Source organism: Rhynchophorus ferrugineus, unplaced genomic scaffold, assembly GCF_030347505.1.
Source record: "Rhynchophorus ferrugineus isolate W39M unplaced genomic scaffold, kcgeb_rfMv2 rfM6, whole genome shotgun sequence".
Taxonomy (NCBI): domain Eukaryota; kingdom Metazoa; phylum Arthropoda; class Insecta; order Coleoptera; family Curculionidae; genus Rhynchophorus; species Rhynchophorus ferrugineus.
Window position 1 is genome coordinate 20,806,210 of NW_027472585.1, and position 14,586 is coordinate 20,820,795.

General features: G+C 31.9%; 2 protein-coding genes across 3 annotated transcripts in view; both read left to right on the forward strand.

Annotated features, from left to right (window-relative positions):
* Positions 1-14,586, forward strand: part of LOC143198478 (G-protein coupled receptor dmsr-1) — a 114,324-nt gene that overhangs the window by 58,795 nt on the left and 40,943 nt on the right. The gene's annotated exons all lie outside the window — the stretch shown is intronic.
* LOC143198476 (uncharacterized) overlaps positions 1,793-14,586 on the forward strand; it is a 37,582-nt gene continuing 24,788 nt past the window's right edge. The window contains exons 1-2 of one of the 2 annotated variants that reach the window (XM_076407717.1): positions 1,793-1,988; positions 9,086-9,259. In XM_076407717.1, coding sequence (XP_076263832.1) covers positions 1,867-1,988; positions 9,086-9,259 — 296 coding nt within the window. In that variant the 5' untranslated portion in view covers positions 1,793-1,866. The remainder of the gene's footprint in view (positions 1,989-9,085; positions 9,260-14,586) is intronic. The other variant, XM_076407718.1, reaches the window with a different exon arrangement.

Sequence of the window (14,586 nt, forward strand, 5' to 3'; positions counted from 1 at the left end):
ATTTCTCTTTTGCTTCAAAATAGGCCTCAGATATGGCGATCACCTCTTCATTCGACGAAAATTTCTTCCCAGCGAGCATCTTTTGAGATCTGAAAATAGGAAGTGTCGCCTGTTTTCCTGGGGGCCAATTCTGGAAAATACGGTAGATGACGAAGCAATTGGAAGCCAAATTCATGGATTTTTGCCAGAGTTTTCACTGACTTGTGACACGGTGCTTTGTTTTGGTGAAGCAGCACTTTCTTTTTCTTCAAATGCGGCCGTTTTTTGGCGATTTCGTCCTTAAAACGGTCCAAAAACGCTTCTTCAAGGTAGTCAATGAATATATTCCATATGCGTCCCAAAATACAGACGCCATAAGCTTGCCAGCCGACTGTTGCGATTTCCCACGTTATGGAGCGGGTTCATCGTGTGTAGTCCACCTGGATTACTGTCGATTCGATTTCGGAGTGAAATGGTGGAACAATGTTTCATCCATTATCCCATGTCGATGCAAAAACTTGGGTTTATTATTCTTGATCATCTTCAAAGACTACTCTGAACCACCAACTCGTCGTTGTTTTTGGTCAAAAGTGAGCTCACGCGGTACCCACTTTCTACAAAGCTTTCTCATATCCAAATATTAGTGAATGATATGATGTACACGTTCAGTTGCTATCTTTACAGTGTCTGCTATTTCATTCATTTTCATTTTACTGTTATTCAAAATCATTTGGTAGATTTTTTAAATATTTTCGTCGATGACAACCTCTTTTGGGCGTCCACTTCTTCGGTGTTCATTTCACCACATCCAAGCTTTGCATGCCAATCCTTGATATATTTTTGTGTTGCAGTGTCCGAATATTCGGCATCAAGCCAAGTTTTTGCTTCAACTGTATTTTTCCCTTCAAAAAGCAATTTTATCAACTCGCCAAACTCATTTAATCCATTTTTTTCACAATTACAAAACTTTAATACAACTAATCATCCGACAGCTGTCAAATTTATACACGCATCTTTCGAGGGTTAGGGGTAAGTTAAAAACATATGGATGTAATTCTAGTTGGGCCATATATGTGTCAGGCCGAGAATCATCATTTGCTAACATAATATAAGATTGAGAATTTCAGTTAAAATTTTCTGCTTACTTCTAATTCCTATAAAAGATATTAATGTGGGCCGAGCAACTACCAATTTCAAAATTTAACTTGTAGACATATTTTCGTTCTGTATAGATTAAGGGAAAAGATCCATCCAATTATCGATGCAAATTTTAAAAAGTATTTCCTATTAAGAACGGTATCTTTGACAGGCAATAATCTTACACATTTGGGTCCAAAATAATCTGATAAAGAATAAACATTTCTGTTCTAAGAAGAAGCCTTAATTTTATTTTTATATAAAGTGTTTCTTAAAAGTTTCTTATTGTTTAGTTGTATAAACCGCTTTGGGCAAGAGCCAAATCCTTTGAAAATTATTTTTTTAAACCTTCAAATCCTAGAAAACCTAAAATAATGGCATTATAACAAATTTCCTTAAAATTATACACAGTATAAAGTATAAAGAGAAAAAAACAAATACAACCTAATATGCCTTAAAAAATTTCAAATCGAAAAGAAGAAAAGAAATATATCATGTTTTTACTTCCAGACATCTAGGGATTCAGAAGCGCAAAATATAGTTACGGGTGTGCTTATTAAAGTTCCCATTTTATATTTATGTTTTATATGGCTTTTATTATTCATACTCTGTACATAAAAAAATTAATTGAATTCTATAAAATTTGACATTTGCATTTTGGGGTTAAGTTTATGGTGTCATCATGACATATTAGAATAGTAAGATTCCCGATTCGTATATAAATTTCGGTGCACAATTCTTAAATATTCTATGTCCCTGTCACAACGAGAAACTGAGAAGAGGTTTGGTCGTCCGAAACAAATAACTGTGTGGGAAAATGGCGACTTTTACAATGATGGACATATGGTTTTGATTAACCCGAGTCACTATCGGTAAGGTACATATTTATTTTCACATAAACATGAATATTTGTCATGTGAATGATCAATGGTACTATATACTGTATTGCACAAAATTTCTTTCTTAGCAACTTTTTTAAATATTGCTATTTTTAAAATCCAAATATTACATTAGTCAAAGCGGTAGGATGCTTCATCATTAAAACCAACACATTTGAACATTCTGGAGAGTTCTAAAACTATATTGAGGAAAACTGAATAAATATCAGATATTTCACAAATTAAGGCGAAATATTAGACCAAAACTAATGTTTGACATTGAAACCTTTTGAAATCATAAACACTCAAGAGATATTTGATATTCAACAAACTTTATTATTAATTTCTTTTGAAAATATACAAATTACGAGCACCAATAAAAGCTTTAAGGTATAGTAAGATTGCTGAAGGCGACCAAGTGAAAACAGATTTATTTATGCTCGACAGAGACACCTTATATCAACTGATTTGCGTTCTATTGTATGGAGCATTGTAAAACATGATAATCAACCGTCTAGAAGGTAACTATGAATATTATATTATGTGTGGAAAGCGTGTTTTCTGCTCTCAATATATTAATGGAATATTACAATATTTTTGAATATTTTGGTGTTCGCTGAAGATTTTATTTTAAAGAATTCTTCATGATGTATGATCCAAAAACCGATATCAAAAAAACATGATATTAACAATTGACGCATCACCTGCTGCTGTGCCTTAACGACATCTAGTTCGAGTAATTTCAGGAGTTGGGCTACAGTTGGGATTAGTAATATACGAGAAAAAAATGATATTTATGGCCACCTAGTAAGGTAAACGTGCCAAAATTTTCTTGAGATTGCACGGGCTTGAGAGTAAAAATTGTAATCAAGACTAACTAGCCTGAATATTTCGAATGGTTATTTTGCCAACGCTTCTATAATACTGCGTGACTTGGACACTATTGGAATCTGACAGTTGTTAGTTTGAATTAGTGTACCCAAATTCTATATGATTCTCTTCAACATATATGAAATAATGGCATTCGATCGAGATGTAGAGATCACGGTTGAGGAATTACCACAGAGCTTCAGACAGCCCAGGCTGATAATGGATTATATATCTCGAGAATAAAGGTTGAATGGACTCCTCTATTGCAAAATCAAGCTTTAATATGTAGAATATTATTAGTAGTAGTATCAGCATCAGCAGTGAGAAGCTTGGAAAATGGACATCTTCCAATGTACCGGTGATGAATAGATGATGAATGCAAACTATGCATGCAAATCAAGATCAAATTATGACCAAAATACAACGATTAAAGCAGAAATTGAGAGAGATAAACCGATCTCTAGCAATGGAATTATTGCTGCAAACACAAAAAACGTGAAAAGATATTATGGAGAAAAAGAAATAGCAAAAAGGGAATGAGTTTTTAAGGCTTTTTTAATTTTGAGTTTACCTTATAACGCTTATATTATATCAAATAATCGAAATTTTTTAATCACTTTCTTAAACACTAAGGGTATTTTGTTATACCACACACATATTTAAGAACAAGTTTTGTTATTGATATAAAATTAGCTGCTTTAATAGTTACGCTACGATATTTTAATTAGACTAGAAAATATAATACGAAGCCGTGGAGCCTTCCAAGTTTCCAACCGTCCCAAATTTAACCCGTAACTTTACTAATAAATGATTGATTAATATATAACTCCTACATATTGGGAGTATTGCGTAGTATACTATAAAACTTAATGAGATGCTAATTATTGCAGAATTAAGCTGATTTAAACTAGAAATTTTTTTGAAACGAAACAAAAACACTGGCTTTTGATTAATATTATTATGTGATTGACGAAAATTATCCCAAAACGGAAAGAAAACCATATAAAGTTTATACGAATTTTATCTTTTAAATTATATTTTCTGGATATTTATTAATTAGATGGTTATAGTGTAGGATTAGCGTGATGTAGTGCTAATATTTTGAGATTTTAAGTAGTAGCTAGTTTCAAGAAATATTAATAATCGAGAATAGGGAATAGAGCATACTGAACATAGTGAAACATAATATTGATGTAGTATTGCAGGTAACTTCAAGAATTTTCGATCTTGCTATAAAAAATATAAAAAATAACAAGAATATTGATTTATCTTCTAACAAATCCTCCTGCTATTTCTATACATTTTTCGAACCACGGCTAACAGCCCAAGAGATTACAACGAATTGGCAAATATTTGACCACCAAGCCATTATTTTGTAGTTATTAAATTATTCCAAAGGAAAATTCTCCAAGAATTATATAATCTAATGTATGGTTTATATAGGAACTCACGTTCCAATTTTAGCTTCTAGATTTTTAACACTTATTACTGCTACCCTGGCTTTATTAAATAATGTTATCGTTCTTTGTTTATTTTTGCCGTTCAAACCATGTAATACATTTTGGAAATTTTCTTTCTAATCCATAATGTCCAAAAAAAGTGATGCCATGATATTTCATGATTTTCCTACAACTGCAATATGTTTCTTTCTATCGTTGGACTTGAAATGATTAATGTTATATTGATTCAAATATGTGATTATAAACTGTCTCAAGAACTATTGATACAGATGATGTTAATCTTTGCTATGTTCTTAAACTCTTTTCTTTCTTCGTAGATTCCGATTACGTTGAAGTTTTTAAAATAAACTGAGCCGGATGATCGAATTTGTCGATAGAACAAACTTGTTTACCCATTTCAGATTACAACATTAATCAAATAAGGAAACAGGAATATAAAAAGAAAATTATTTAAGGTACAACAGATATAATATGATATGTATACTTGGAACAGTAGCTATCATAATGAAATATTACCTGGCTAAAATATCCTGATGAATCTGGATAGGAGATATCTGGTGCTCCATGAATCAAAAAGTCTTTCTATTAACTGATTAAATATACCATCGTCATAGGTTCCAATTAGCTGCAAGATATACAAGAGATGGACAAAATAATATGAACAGTAGGAAATACAGATTAATGTTTGCATTGTCTCCTACAAATGATCGGGCCCACCCCAAATCAAGTCTATGATTCGACCATGTTGCTTTCTACAGTTAAGTACAGAGAAGGTTCGGTTACGATTTGAATGGTAATATCATTATATTCAGCTGGTTATCTCACTCCCATCACTGATTGTATTATTGTGAATTAACCTAGCGACATTATCAATGATAGCGACATTATGATGATTCTAGCTATGAGTAGCATATTGCTGCAAACTGCCATAATCCAGTATGACAAAGGCCATATCCATACAGGACCACAAAGTTTCATTCTTGGTTTGAGGTGCATCAGCATATTATTAAACATCTTTCTTGACTAGCACATCTACTATAATTTAACATAGTTGAACCATTTTAGAGAAGTTTTAGAATATTTATTATTTATTTATATATTATAGACCCATCAGCCTCCGGGACTATTTAGGGTCTATTTACAGATATATAATATACAACACAATTACAGTATCAGTTAAAGCATACAACGTTATTACGTAAGGAACAATATAAATACATGGTCGGAATATAAAGTCTAGAGTTAAAAGTGTAGGATAAAGGGTACATGTGGTAAAATTTGTAAAAGCATGCAGATATATGAATATATGAATGCTACAGTACAATAGTCGCACAACCCATGACAGTGATAAGGATAAAAGATACAAACAGATTCAAACCAACATGCATGACATTACATAGATGCACACTGAAGTTCTACAACAGAGAGTGAGGAGTAAATCTTCAACTTCAAAGGAAACTATTTAAAAAATATTAATTTTAAAGGCAAATGTTGGTTCGAACGCTTAAAAAATACAGTTTGTACGTATATCAGGTTTATATATTATTTTGTTCTTCCCCTGTAATATGATTAAAAACGTCAAAATTCGAGAAATAAAATTAAACAAATAATGTAATCAGTATTATGTTTAAGAGAACATAATATTTCAAGACTAGTTTGTACAGATTATCTATGTTATTAATTTGATTAATACGGCAATATACTGTAGGAATGTTCGTCCGGTCAGTCAGTCGGTCGAAAAGTGTGGCTGCCGCTGCGATTATTTGTCAGAACACTCACTACTATTTTTGGAAGGATTTGCACGAGAACTGAAAACACTGGTTGAAGAAATAATGTTTATTTCAATGTTAAATGATACATGTGGTCGACGGGAGAATTGAAAGTATATTAGGTTAGGTAGAGGAAGTACAGTAGCGCTGTGGAAGTGTACTCTTATAAGGGGATGGAGAAAAGAAAAGAGAACGAGACATCGTCGTGATGGTCTTTTATAGCCTGGAACTGCATGGTACCAATCCACCGGCGTTGCCAACCTTTGTAGTTGTTTTTGGTGAATTCGTGGTGGCTTAAAGGGTCGTGGCGGTTGCCACAATACTAAGAATTCTGTATGCTTTCTGATGACGTAATCTGACTAGATCGTCTCTGCAATCGTTCGAACTAATCGTCGCTGCTTTCGTTTAAATAAAATAAAATATATAAAATAACAGTTTTTAGTTTTAAACCCAATACATTTCGTAACGTATATCACTTACTAAAGTACAATCCTTCATAGATATTATATTAACGTATAATCAAATTCATAGATCAAAATTTGGACATCTTCTGGAGGCGCCATAAAATAAAAAAGTAAACTTGTTTCGTTCCCATTTTTATTTCTGCCAAACATAATCTATTTATGTTATGCATCCTTTGTAGAAATGTTCCTGGACCATTCAAGTCAATAAAAGCCCAAATAGTTTATATTTTTAAATTAGTGGACAACTAATATGGAATAAAGTAAAAAGTCACAATAGTTTCCTTAACAAGATTTATTAACTGATTTAAAACTCAGCTTAGATGAAAACATCTGAATAAGTTATATAATGTGAAAAGTTTAAAATAACTAAGGCGACTTGTTGACCCTTTAGAAACAAAAGGTTTCAGTTGCGCGATATAGCACCTAAAGGAATGACTAAAGGAATGATGGTGGTCGGTCGTTGACCCATGTGGACAACATATTAAGAGAATTTGTAATTATCGCATGTACCATTGTCTGCCAGTTTGTCTTTGATCATAGTATAACACCGTTTTTACCAAGATGCTCATGGTGTACCTTATATGGAATAATTTGCCAAGTTTTGATAACACCAAATTTCAATAGACTACGGTTGAGGAACTGGGCTATTACAATCAGCCTTAGGAGGCCTAACATCCTGAACTGCGATGCTTGTAACTTGCTTTTTCAAAGCACGGATATTTACAGATTATACTAGCTTATGTCTGATAGCGTTTAAGCACTTTTCTGAAATGACTTCAGTTCAATAATCTGATTGTTCTTAATGGTATGGTTTAAGTCAAGTGAATGGTTTAAGACGAAAAAAATATGTTTAATTCACTGTATACGACACTAAATAAATTGGAAACGAATTAATTTCAGGTAATATGCTTTTAACAAAAGTAAAAGTGAGAACGTATACTGCTACAGACAATATTATTCATCATGTTGAACTATAATTATATTGTTCAACTATTATTATATTATGTAACAGACTGTCACTAAAATATTCTATTTTTCTACTGAGATCGGATGAATAGGTTTATAAAAATGCAATTTTCTTTATATTTGGATCAATATTTATAATTTATGTCACAAATATAGCAATCAAATTCAATAATCTGACTTAACAAGTTGAATGTCAATCAAAGCGAATTATGTTATTATTCAATGACGGACGTTATAGGGTTTTCTGAAGCGGTAAAAATATTGATATATCCACATAATGTTATCAAAAAACCATATTATAAAATATACTAACGTGTCGACTAAAGGAAAAACTCACTGAACCAAATCTTTATTATATATTTTTCCGATTTTATAGATATATCGAGATTTTCTTTAAAAAATATATCACTTATACACTTTTAGAGTTTATAATAAATGTCAAAAATGAATGAATAATGAATGCCACGTTCTATCATACAGTGAGAATTTTAATGCAAATTTAAATCTTAATATAGAACAAAATATTCCCATTGAAAATTTATATAGAAATAATAAATTTTTAAGAAATACTTAAATCAGTAAAAATGAATCGCTGAAATATATGCATGAACTAACTGTAAGAGTAACGTTTTCGTGGTAACCGCAGCAATAAGGTCCGTTTCTAATCGTATAGTTTGAAATGTTGTTATTGTCAATTTTATTTTCAATGTGTTATATTTTAGTTGAAGTTTGTTATATTCTCAGGTTATATTAATGAAATTTCAGATACATTTCTGTTACCTTTAATTTAACAGGTGTCTTATAGTCTGGCTATAGAAGATTTATACATACGGGATCTAAGTTTTTGTTCAGTTTCTCTTTGACATTCAACGAAATTCTAATGTATATGAAATAATTTAAAAATATAATTTATTATAAAATTATGGTAAATCTAATGCATCTGTTATCGATGGACTTAAACTACAATTGAGAACACAGTTATATTAGTAAGTATATTGGGATTGTGTTTTATTATATTTACATTTAACTCTTTCCCATACTACCTATGAGTTAGAGTCCTAGGCGCGTATTTTATGTAATTGTATCCCCTGTTAAAAGTTCATATGTTGGAATGCGAAAATTATGGTTAGGAAACAATAAGTGACGCTAATATTTCGTAGCACTTCTGATAAGTGTTTGACTTAACATCACGGAATTTAAAATTTTGTATTTTTTTTTTGGTTAAATTTTAGTTTTCCCCCTTTTAATTTTAAAATACAGTTATAATTAATAATCTTTCTATAGTATATTATTATTATAAATAAAGAGTTGTGTGATTTTTATTACAGCTACCTAGTCTATTATATATTTGATATAATGTAGTATTATTACATTCTCTTAGGCAATCATCCCAATTATCTCCGGTACTATACCACGTTGCCTAGCGTGCAATAACTATTCCTATAAATTTCAAGAGAAAATTGTTCTTTAAACAAAGCAAAATTGGGAATACAATAAAACAAACTCTAATTGGAATTTACATATACAAATGCACCTAAAACGAGCTCTCTTAAATCTTTCAGTACCTGGAATGGCGTATTGAGCATGATAACAGACACGTTAAAGCCCTCCATTGGAGCAATCAGACACCTGGTACACTTAAACTCCAAGGAAATCGTCACGTCCTTCGAACAACTGCTGCAAAATGAAAAATACATAGCCACCGGTAACGAGAGACTCAAAGAAGCGAGGAACGCGTAAGAGTAAACACTCAAAACTTTTTCTCAAATTAATAAAACGCGATATTTCACCGGCACGAACGCCATCTGGCGGATAAAAATCGCCCAGGTTCGAGCCGGGCGCCCCCCTCGTGACCCGTATTTTTATTCTCCTATAAATAATGATATTACTGGATGGCATTAAACGAAACGTCCCGGAGTTTCGAAAGTTTGCCTAATAAGAACAGGTCATAACTCTGTTTATAATCCCGCTTCGACATTTGGAATAAACGGCATTGATATAGTACTTTATCAGACGATTTCCCCGCCCTTCCCCTTTAACGATCCATATTTTGTAATATCCATAATGTTAATTGTAACATGATCGTAAATATAAAGTCGGTTTTTGAGTGGTATGGACAGATAAGGGACTTTTTACTAAGTGATTTATTTTATTTAATTTTAATTTATTTTTTATGAAATAATATCCCAAGAATATTAATAAAAACGAGTGTTCTTCTTGTGGTCGAAATTTGTAATTATATGATTTTGTAATCGTAATTATTTAAGCTACTAAGTATTCGCAGAAAAATCCAGAAAGTCTAAAAAAAATAAACTCGCAACTGGCGTATATCTATGAGAGTGACATTTTCGTGGTAACCTTAACCTTGGTCTGTTCGAAACAGTAGTGACGCACGTCATCAATATGTGCCTCTCGAACGTTGTATATTCAAACAATATCATCATCATCATCAAAAACTCAGACAATATTTTCATTCTCATTTTATTCTATTTGAGAAAAAGAGATAGCATGCCGTTTGATAAGTTCGAACATGTAATCGAATGACCCATCAAAAGTTGTCCGTTGGTCAAACGTCTGCAAAATTATAAAAAATTATAATTAATTGTTATAAACCCGCAAACGTTATTTTAACGTTTCGTTTTAATACATTTCAATTCGCCGCGATTTGTATTGAAAATATTTTGAAAAAAGAAAACATCTTTATGCCAGGAAGACAGGTGAAGAATCAATATCAACTTGATGTTAGCTGTATTAGAGATCAAATATACGAAATGTATGAAGACAGTAAGTAGTTATTTGAATCGAAACATAATTTAATACAATTTTTTCAGAGAAAATTGGTAGTCTAGATCCTTGATAAAATCCATCCATAAAAAGTTGAAGGATATGCAGCTATTTGAGGGATGTAGAACATCCCTTGACTGTGCTTTTAAAAGAATGCAAATTTCAAAAACGTACAACAAAGTCAAGGATGAATTATTATATAATTTTGTATATTTAGATGAGACATGGATCTTTCAGAATGATACATTGGATCACTTATGGCAAGATAATAAATATAGCGCAAAGGCAACAAAAGTAGATGGAAGAAGGTAAACATTGGAATAACTATCGATTAGGTTTTGCTAGTCATAATATTTATTAATAATTCATTGCAAACATATAAATCTTCATGCTGGAAACAGAATTGGTTTAATTCCTGGTTCAGCATTAATGTTTTCCTCTAAGTCCAAGGGTGACTACCATAGCGAAATGAACCGTAACTTGTTTTTGCTGTGGCTTGAAGACCAGCTTTAAAAAAACCTGGAGAAACCATCAGGTATTGTTATGGACAATGCACCATATCATAGTACACTAGTGAAGAAGATCCCAACAAGTGCATCAATAAAGACTGCAACAGTGTTGACATATATCCCTCAAGGAGCTGCATATCCCAAAGTTTTCTATGGGTTATTTCTGAAATAACTGTATTAAGTTATGTTTATATTAAAAAAACTGCTCACCGATTTTATACCTTTCTTAATCTTGAATAAAACTAACATGAAGGTGTGTAGGCTCTGCCTTTTCGGTGAATCCTAAATTATATTATTTTTCTTTTCTTGGTAAGAACGAGCCACCATTACCTTGTTTCTATTCGAAGCTATTAATTAGAGATGTAATCTGTTTCTGACTATTTATTTGGCCACAGAATTTTTTTAACCAGAGTGTTTACTAATCAAGCAGCGATTTAAAATTTTTCAAAACAAACGAAGCGTCAAAACAAGGTTTGTAACCCCTTATCGCTAATGTTTTGTAGAATTTGACTGATATTTGACAACCGTGCGACTTTTGCAGACTAATTCGGTTACATGGTCGAACGTATGTGACAGCCTTGTATCTCTTTTTAACTAAAATAAAATGAGAAAAAAATATTTTCTGGTATTAAAAAGAATTTACAAATTACAATAGGCTATTTATTATACATCTTGATGACATGAATTCAATGCTACTTTGGTTAGACCATATGTATCAAATCATACTTGCTATCTTTTACAAAAAAGTTAATAATAGAAAGTAATTACCAACGCACCTGGTAGATATTAAGGCGTCGTTATTTCAGCGTTATAATCAAAGCATGAAGACAAAACACCAAGATATATTCTTTCTTGTAAAGTAAACTACAATTAATGTATCAGCCACTTTTGATTTTCCGGTAAATGTACTATCACAAATTAGCGATGGCCATCTTCGACACGCTGAATATAGATCACGCTAGTTCAATTACATTAAGGCCCTCGTCGCATTTTTCCTGTATAATTATCGTAAAACACGCCACGGTCTTGGGAACTCAAACCTCTCGTCTATTTGTATCCGAGATAATGGTCTACTTATGAACTGATGTGTCTGGAAGTAAATGCTTTTACTAGGACGGTAACGAAAAATAATATAGACAGTAATTGAGCTTGGAGTGACCTAGATACCAAATCTGTAAACCTCCAGAGGGGTGACGCAGTTTTTTACCACATTGCTTGTCAACTGCTGTATCGATAAAAATAAATTGGCTGGTTTGTTGTTAACTTTATGAGACACAAACAACTTGTTATTTTATTATTTGATGCAATTACGCTGCAAGATACTAATTTACTATTTTTCAGTATCCTAAAATACTTGATTTTTTCTCGATCAATAACATGATATATTAATAGAATTTGTAAAATGTCTTCATGTAAAAAGTTGTTATACATTTATATCTCAAAGTACGGTATGAATTAAAATGTTGTGGCTCTTGGCAACAAATGTCTGCATTGCGAGAATTAATTTTTTTCTGTATTGGAGCGTCGAAAATCTTACTTTATATATTTTGTAAATATATAATTAAAAAGCTTACTCAATGATGATTATTACACAATCAATGATTATCGTATTACTATTTTCTTACATTTAATTTAGGATTTTATTAAAGCAATCCACTAAAGAAAAAAAATGTCAACAATGTACAACTATTAATTACTACAATGGCGCGTCAGCAAGGCTTTAGATTTATTGAAGCTATGTATTGTGCTGTATGGGTTGCTAATCGGAATAATACTTTTAAGTGACGCACCTTGTTATATTCGACATTTTTACTTTTCTTATCAAACGCAAAAATAAATAGATGGTGTGACAACACCTGGTCATGCTACATAAAATTGACCATGAGAAAAACATGATTTTTTTAGATTCATACCACAAATACTCAAGGATTGCGACTTGTTAATAGTTATGTAAAATGAATTCGTTCAAACTCAAAACGAATATCGTTTATGATAAGCGGAATTCTCCGAATGGAAACATACTCATCTTTGAGTATTGTTATTTCATAGAATAAACTTCGGAGGATATATGCATACTTACTGTGTGCATTTGTAATATTTTGAGTGCATGCCCGCCACGTTATTATTTAGCCAGACAACATGGTATGAAATATTCGCATACAATAGGTCGAATTAGAAAGATCTACACAAAACCATCATTTTGATTCACTTCATAGCAAATATTTTAACCAATGACTATAGTGCAGCGAGTGCTTTAATGTACTCCAAGTCGCTGATAATTAATTTATAGTCCGATCTGAAATCATCAGCTGTGAACACTCAAGGCAAATTGAAGTTAGTAATGTCAGTTTGTGAATCGCTAGCATTGATAAACAAATAAAAGGGCTTCAAGGCAGTTAGTTACAAGGAAACTAGTGAGTTATCGAAGAGGCTCTCCAATATTCGCAGAAGAACAAAATATACTAAAATGTTTGGTCCTTTGAGCCGGACCAAGGAATATTGCATAGTTTTAGTTGGTTTAGATCTCGAAGCATGATGGTTACCTAACCACACTACAATTGTACGTTTTGCGGTGATAAGCCAAGCATGTCCAAAGAGTATAAAAATTCTGTTATATATTTGCTGAGTCCATCTTGGTTAGTTGCATAATCAATACCTTTGAATTACGACACATTCACATCTTTCTTCCTGGTTGCCAAAATAGCTCACTCACTCAGCAACTCAGCCATTTATCATTTATGTGGATGGACATGATATACGGAAATACTTCTTGATGAACTCGATTTTAGATGACACGAAATTGCAAATATTCGGAAGAAATGAAATCAATTCACTCGATACTTTGATAGTAAAATGGTCATTGCCGTTGGTTTGCAATTGTGCGGAGAGGTATTTGGCTGATAGATAAATAGATGAAAATATTAAGTTAATTGGGAAATTCAAGATAATTTATTCTAGTTATATTTTATTGTTAAAGTATAACTTACAGTTACTGACAACATCGTATGCGTTTCAAGAATTAAGTTCTTGTCGTGCATATTAATTATTACCAATAAGCTAAAAATGTGCATGACGTTAGCTGTCAATTGCCCAAGATTATTTCAGATTTTTCCGTTCATATTTTCTATATTTCGGTGGTTATTTTGCTAATCAAGGCAGAAACGAATCTAACAAATCAAATATTATAAAATTGGTTCAGACGTTCTCGAGTTCCAAATAGTGGAACCTAACCCGATTTTAGGTATATAGGCAACTGATAATAAATAATGATAGGAATTAGAGTCTAGTATACATTTTTTTAATAAAATTACTATTGAATTATTACTTAGACTTACTTGGTCTAGTTATTTTTAAGAATAAAATAATTGTTAGTTTTCATAATAAGTCTTTCTCTCGCAACCCCTTAGTTTCTTGGTTTATTCCTGTAATCCTGCATTCTTGTAATGTTAATTAAAACGTGTAAATCTTCATACCTTTGTATAGAAAAATTCGGCATAAGCCCTATTTATGTCGTATAGCGGGGTTGATACGGGTTAGCTTGTCAAAAATAGCGGTGTATTTATGGCAGGCTTGAGATATGATGGCCAGCTGTTAGAAATAAGGGTTTCGTATATATTAGAGTAGGATTGAAGCGGCAGTGCCAAACCAATTAATTTTAAAGTAGATTAAGATTGTTTGATTTTAAACTCGCGCATTTTTTTGAATTCGGTCGTTTATCAGAAACATTCCTGAATTTACTAATAATAAAAACAGCTAGTTAAATAGGAAAA